We start from the raw sequence: 7,467 nt of genomic DNA on the forward strand, positions 1-7,467 counted from the left end.
TTGATAAGGGATATTCCACCACCAATATCATAGCAGCAGGCCTACAAATCTCCTTCACTATTATGTAATTCTGAAGTCAGAAAATGTTCTTGGTATCTGGGGGAGAAAGACTGACTGTTTTGGAAGGAAAACTCTGGTACAGAAGAGAACTGAACTCAAATCTTTTTAGACCCAAACCAGCCCTCATTAGACTAATCTTACTTGTTTGGCATGGACTTGCTATTCTAGGGTATTGCAAAACCTCAGGAATGCTTGAGGTTGGTTTGCCTGTGTAGTTTGCAGCTGGTTTTAGAAAATAAAATTGTTACCAAATACATTGTTATGGTGTACATATACACAAATATCCAAACTCTTCTGTATCAAACTTAGCATATCATGAAAAGTAGGCAACAGTTTTTCACTTCTCATTTTTTATGGAAAGTTGCCATGAAGTCAATACTGCATTCTAGGTGTATTTCTTCTGTAAACAGTAGCCTGAAAGGATTCAATTCTCATTTTTTTTATTCCCTCTACATTTTAAGATTTCTGATGACACCGTGTGAGTCAGCACACACAAGCAGCAGACCCATGGGTAAAATGCAAAGAGATTTATTTTCATTACCTCGCCAGCTGAGGTATCCCCAAAGCAACACCCCAGCAGAGGCACACAAGTGAGGATGCAGGCACTGCTAAGCTCAGTCCATGACAGATCACCAGCCTACTGTTTACACATGATTTTATCCAGAGTTTGCACAGGCACAGTTTTTACCACCATGCTGTGATTCTCACTGTGCTTCTTTGATCTCTGCAGCATCTTCTCAAGCGCATCTGATAGGGTGCCTCCAAGTCTACCAAACACCTATGTTATCTATACACACATGTGCTACTTGCCAAACACACAGAGCACAAACAGCATGAAATGCAATCTATGTGCTTTCCTACATTACTACTCCCCAGATATTATGCATTCCCAGATGCAAGGTCACCTGAGTGTCTTTACAGTTCTTGCCAGTCTTCAGTTCTGATCCCATCCTACTTGCCAATCTTCCGTTCTCAACCTATTCCTCCCAACAGACATCCACAATGATTGTCATTATGACATTTTGCAGTAGTCTGAAGTAGGTATAGAGTAGCTACTCAATAATTTCCTCTTATGTATATATACATATTCAAGTAACTTTTTACTGAAATTAAAGGATAAAAGCTGTGATACACACCAGGATCATATAGTAGCTTCTCTTAACAAATTGTCACAGGAAATATTAAAACATTTCTACTGTACCCAGCTGTTACATGACAAGAAATCCCAGAAAGAGGTCCTAAACTAGATCTCTGTCAACAGTGTAGTCTAATTTGTGTATTGAAATATATCTTGAGATTTTAATGGAGCCAGTTTTATTAACTTCTGATTTTTTTCTTACTCATAAGATTTTGGTCAGGGCTGGCATGATTTTAATGTTCAGAGACATTCTTATCGTTTTATCCACCACTGAGCACAACCGCTGATTATCTGATCTATGCATATTCACACCTCTTTTAAAAAAGCAGCTAATTAAAGTCTCAGCTGTCCTCCTCTGTTCTCAAATGATAATATGTATTTACAGGAAGAAGGCAACAGGAGGAAGGGAGGAAAACTTCTTTGGCACTTCAACTTCTTTGGTAAAAACAGGCCAGTTGATTGTTTCTTCCACCTTCCCTCAATTCAACATTAGCTTTGGGAGAGGAGAAACAGAAACCTTGAAAGCTGGAAGAACACAGCTGATATTGGGAAGTACATAATAAAAATTCTTCTGAATAATACTGAGGCTATGGAAATACCAAATGAATTAATTTGAATTTTCAGGCTTTGGAACAAAAATGGAAAATGTATTCTCATGCCATTAGAGAGAAAGAACAAGAGAGCTTCTGAAGTAGGGCAAGAAGATTAACTAACTCAACAGTCATAAATTTAATAAAAAGTTCTTTACGTATCTTCTCATATGGCTGCTACTTGTGAATGTTCTAATAAATTAAAATTCCTGAAAACCAAATTAATATGGATTTTTTAAAATATATATTTATTTCCATTTGCTTCCTGCTTTTCATTCTGGCTTTAATTACTGTGTATTTGTTGTACTACAAGCACACTATAACAAAAAGTTTCACCCAAGTTGAAGACATGCAGTCCCTTCATTCAACTACAGCTCACAGTACTTCTTGAGGCTTGGATAACTTTTTTTTTTTTTTCAACAGTGAAAAATTAATCATCTGAAGTAAACATTCAGTATATTGCTGTGCCTGTTTTAAATCCAAGCTGCAACATCTTGCTCTCTGTCACTAGTGAATTCTACGCTGTTTTCTCTGAATTAACAATACCTACTTCAAGTTCATTCTTTTTGTTCTCAGATTTTGTAACAAGACATTAAAAGGAAATTATTCCCTTCCAAATTGTTAACTTCTCTGTCAATGTGTCAGATTAGAGTACTTAAGTAATCTTACTCTAATACTATAAATGTCTTGTTTCAACAGTTCATTTTCATACATCGAATTACTTCAACCATTGTAACGGTCTTTAATTACTTGGGCATGCCAAGTTAAAGCCACAGTAAGACAGGAGTATGTCCTTCAGACAGCAGACCAAAAATGGTGCAAAGCAGTAAGCCCTCAATGGAACAGCCTCCTGCTTTGGCATATAGAAGAATGTAGCATTTGTTTCGACTCTAGGTTAAGTGGTGGTATGACGGACACAGAAAGTACAGAATATATTAAAATACATTGTTCACAATCTCCCTAAGCAAGAGCCTTAAGTGACTTCCAATTCCTCTGTTTGAACAAACAGACTTTGCAGCCCTGTATCAAAAAATACAAGGATGCTTTCCCCAGTAAATACAAAGCCCTGAATATGCTACTGAATGTGCTAGGAAGGCTTCTGAATTCAGTTATGTCTCCTGAGGAAAACTTATGATGCAGTTTTTGACTAAGGATTACAGGCTCAGGCTGCTTGACATAATGGTCATTTCTATACAGATAACAGTATTTTAATTGCCAGGGCAATGAAGCACTTTGGTTTAGTACAGATGAGTGTAATTCATCTTGACTGGTCTCTCAGCTATTCCTCTAAATTGCCTCTAATTTCTTTAGAATTAATTGTGCAAAGTATAATATAAACTCAGTTGTTTTTGTCACAGCTCACCATTCCTGGAAATCCTCCAATGGCTGACAAGTGGTTTTAATGAAGCACCTGACCTTTAACTAAGTCATCTCCAAGCTTGTTAGCTATCATGCTAATGATGGAGTTTGAATAGATATTATGTGTTCAGGGACACGTGCACACACAGTGCTACATTTAAATAAAAATATCACCACTGAGCTTATGAAATAAAATGTTCCTTAGATGGTAAGTCCTAGAACTATGGTTTCAAGGCAACTTTATTTTAATGTGCAAACACAAAAGAGGTACATTACAATTTAATTGCTGTATTACTCTTCATTTTTCCCTACAGAACTGAAGTCACTTATTCATGACAGTAAGGATTTTATTGCAGTCAATGATTACTGTGTGATATTCAACATGACACACTTTTCATACTTTAATTTGAAAACGGAGCTATTAATTACCTTGAAGAATGTTTGTATTTTTTAGTGCTACACAATGAGGGTCTGTGTTATTAGCACATCTCCACAAAATGAAGGTTGTATTCTTATAATTTCCTATAAGAAATCAAGAGAAACTTCAAGGATTTAGAGTCATGAAATCACAGGAAAACACGATTTGGAAGGGACCCATCAAGTATTTTTATACAAAAAAAAAAAAAAAAAAAGTTTATTTGTATTATTTGTACAGTGCTCTCAGACTTATGGTTCAATTTTTGGACTGTCTTGTGTCTGGGCTCGACAATCCCTGTGAGTTATTTCTAACTTGGGATACTCTATGATTCTATATGCAAATAGCTTTTGACTCTCTCTGTTTAGTTCTGCAACACTCACCCTGGAGAGGTTCTCTTCACCAGTTTTCTGGGAAGCTTTTTCCCATGTCCAACTGCCCTATCAGTGATGAATATTTTCTTAATACGAACCTACCTTGATGTATCATTTCAACACATCTGATGAACTTAGAGAGATTCCCTTCACTTTGGAAAGCAGAGCAGAGCAGGGGAAAGGAGGGGGATTGCTGTGATGCAGCTGTGGTGTGGTGCCTGTGTTGTTTTCCAAAAACACAGGAGCCAGTGTCTGGCTGAGGTTGGAAGGCACCTCTGGAGGTCACTTGGTCCAACCCCACCTTTTAAGCAGGGCCACCTAGAGCAGGCTGCTTAGGACCATGCCCAAGGCCGTGGTATTTGCAGGCCTGTCAGTCTAACTTTGGTGCCAGGTGAAACCATGAAGAAGACCAGTCTGAGAGTTATTGAAAAACACTTCAGAGACAACACGCTCATTGGTCATAGCCAACATAGGTTCAGTAGGGGGAAAGTCCTGTTTAACTCACTCAATTTCATTTTACGACAAGGTTACCCATCTAGGTGACAAAGGGAAGCCAGCTGATGTAATCTTTCTGGAGTTCAGCATAGCTTTTGATACTGCTTCTCACAGTATCCATCCAGACAAAACGTCCAGCATACAGCTAGACAAGTACATAGTACGATGGGCAAACAGCTGCCTGAAGGGCCAGGCTCAAAGGGTTATGGTAAGTAGAGCTACATCAGACTGGTGGCCAGTCACCAGTGGGGTTCTCCAGAGCTCCATTTTAGGGCCAGTTCTCTTCAATGTTTTCATAAATGATCTGGGCACAGAACTTGAATTCACACTAAGTAAGTTTGTAGATGGTTCTAAATTAGGAGGAGCTGCTGACTGCCTCCAGGACAGAGAGGCCTTGCAGAGAGACCTTGACGGACTAGAGGGTTGGGCAATCATCAGCTGTGTGAAGTTTAACAAAAGCAAGTGCCAGATTCTGCACCGGGGAGCGAAGAGGCAACCCTGAATATACGTACAGACTGGGGGATGAGAGGCTGGAGAGCAGCCCCGTGGAGAGGGATGCAGAGGTTCTGGTTGGCAGCAAGTGGAATAGAAGTCAGCAGCATGCCCTGGCAGCCAGAAGAGCCAAGCGCACCCTGGGCTGCACAAAGCCCAGCGCAGCCGGTCCGGGGAAGCGACTGTCCCGCTGCGTTCTGCGCGGCTGCGGCCTCACCTCGAGTGCTGTGCGCAGTTTTGGGCGCCACAATGGAAGGAGGATACAGACCTACTGGAGAGAGTGTACAAAGGAGGGCCATGGAAGTGGTGGAGGGTGTAGAGGGCAAGACATGTGAGGAGCAGCTGAGGTTCCTGGGCTTGTTCAGCCCAGAGCAGAGCAGGCTGAGGGGAGGCCTTGTGGTGGCCTGCAGCTCCCTCACGACGGGAGCAGAGGGGCAGCTGCTGAGCTCTGCTCTGCAGGGACAGCGACAGGACCTGAGGGAACAGCATGGAGCTGGGACAGGGGAGGGTCAGGCTGGGGGTTAGGGAAAGGTTCATCACTGAGATGGCAGTCGGACAGGGGAAAAGGCTTCCCAGAGAACTGGTCACGCCACCAAGTCTGCTGGAATTCCAGAATCATTTGGACAATGCTCTCAGACACGTGGTTTGATTTTTGGATAGTCCTGTGTGGATCCAGGAGCTGGACGTGATGACCCTCATGGGTCCCTTCCAACTCAGGAGAGTCTGTGATTCCATGTCCAGATGTCTTTTGACTCTGCCTCTTTACTTCCGGAATCTCACCCAGCAGAGGTCGTCTTCACTTTGGAAAGCAGAGCAGAGGAGGGGAGAGGAGAGGAGGGGGATTGGTGTGATGTGGCTGTGGTGCCTCTGACAGCACAGTTTTGGGCGCCACAATGGAAGGAGGATACAGACCTACTGGAGAGAGTGTACAAAGGAGGGCCATGGAAGTGGTGGAGGGTGTAGAGGGCAAGACATGTGAGGAGCAGCTGAGATGAGTCCCAGCGGGGGAGCTGTCATCAGGGCAGGCAGCAGCAGCGCCACCACACTTTGGCCTTGGCCATTGGTGAGTGCAGATTGCACCTCCTGCAAGCCATGGCTCGGCTGATCTTCCTCGCCCTGGCTGTGCTGGGCATTGCCCAGAAGCCGTGGTTCCTGGATGATCGTGTGGATGCGGATGCAAATGAGCGAATGCAGCATCATGCGGAGCAGCTGATTGAAGGCATGGCTCGGCTGCTGCATGAGATGGAGGAGAGGAGCCAGGAGCAGAGCGGGGTGGGCCTGGGAGCCCTGCTCTTCACTGCCTTGCAGCAGTGGCAGCTCTGGACCTTTATTGACCTCCTTGTCCTGCTCTTCGGGCTCTGCCGGTGGCTCAGGAAATGGAGACTTGGGCTTGGCAGCAGAAGCAAGCAGGGCAGCTACCCAGGGAAGAAGGAGAAGGAGAAGAATGATGGTGTAGAAGATGACAGCCACACCGATGACACCTGGGATCTGGGCAGGGTTTGGGCCAATCGCACCCAGTGGCCGGCGCCGTACATGGCCGAGAAGTGCAAGGTGGTGGAGGAGCTGGTGGACAAGCTTCCTGGTGCCTGCCAAAGACTCTCCGGGGAATCTCTCTTCAAGCCACGGCTGCAGCCAGCCATCAGCGTGGGCTGCTTCTCCGAAGACGGGAGTACCCGGCAGGACAATGTCCTCTACCGCCTGCTCGTGCCCCTGAGGCCTCCCCCCGGGTACGCCTTCCACCTGGAGCTGGGCGCCGAGGGGGAAACGCCAGCGAGGAAGCCCAGCCTGCGCGTGGAGCTGGAGTGCGCCTGCACGAGGGAGCGGCTGGTGGGGGACATGCTGTGCTTCCTCCACCACCCCAAGCACGAGCTGAGAAGAAGACAGGAGCCCAGCCTGCTGCGCACCCTCTGCACCGGCTCCTACCTGGATGTGGAGGAAACCACTTGCTGGTTCCAGGCCTTGGTGAAAGCAGCCTGGGAGCTTCTGCCGCAGTCGCGCCACTGCCGCGTGACGGTGCTGCCCTCCCGCCGCTCCTGCAAGATCAGGCTGGCCAACGTCTCCCAGAGCACCCTCTCCATGAGATCACGCTTGGGGTGTGGCTAGATGACTCGGACTCCTTCCTGAGCCTGGAGTAGCAGCTTCACCAGCGGCACGGCGCCGCCAAAGAGCTGTGCTGTGGCAGAGATGCAGTCTGTCGGGCACACGGCCAGGCATGCCCGACCCCACAGCTTCCACCTCAAACATCTGCAGCCCTGCGCCCGTATGCTGGTGAGCAAAGGCTTTTCCCCCCACGCCCTGAAGACGGCTGTGATTCACCAGCTGACAGCCACAGCCCTGGCAAGCCTGGCAAAGGAAAGATTGCCCCCTGCGCCTGGATGACCTCCTGCCGTGCTTCTGCTGCTGCCTGGAGAAGAAACACCTCAACCGCTTCCTCGAGAGGGAAGGCAACGAGAGGGTACCTGAGGAGATGGATAGTGTTGTCCCCGGCCTCCCAAACAGCTGGACTGCTCAACTTCTTCCAGGCAGTGAGCACCCAAACTCTTG

At 46.0% G+C, this 7,467-nt stretch overlaps 1 protein-coding gene across 1 annotated transcript; it reads left to right on the forward strand.

Moving 5' to 3' along the window:
- Positions 1–6,015: 6,015 nt before the first annotated feature.
- On the forward strand, positions 6,016–7,026 carry LOC309891918 (inositol 1,4,5-trisphosphate receptor-interacting protein-like 1; the record flags this gene model as incomplete). Its single annotated transcript, XM_082784861.1, has 1 exon — positions 6,016–7,026. The coding sequence occupies one exon, from the start codon at positions 6,016–6,018 to the stop codon at positions 7,024–7,026; it is 1,011 nt and encodes a 336-aa protein (XP_082640987.1).
- Positions 7,027–7,467: the final 441 nt, after the last annotated feature.

This window comes from Aythya marila (genome assembly GCF_965140915.1).
Source record: "Aythya marila genome assembly, chromosome: 1".
Lineage (NCBI taxonomy): Eukaryota > Metazoa > Chordata > Aves > Anseriformes > Anatidae > Aythya > Aythya marila.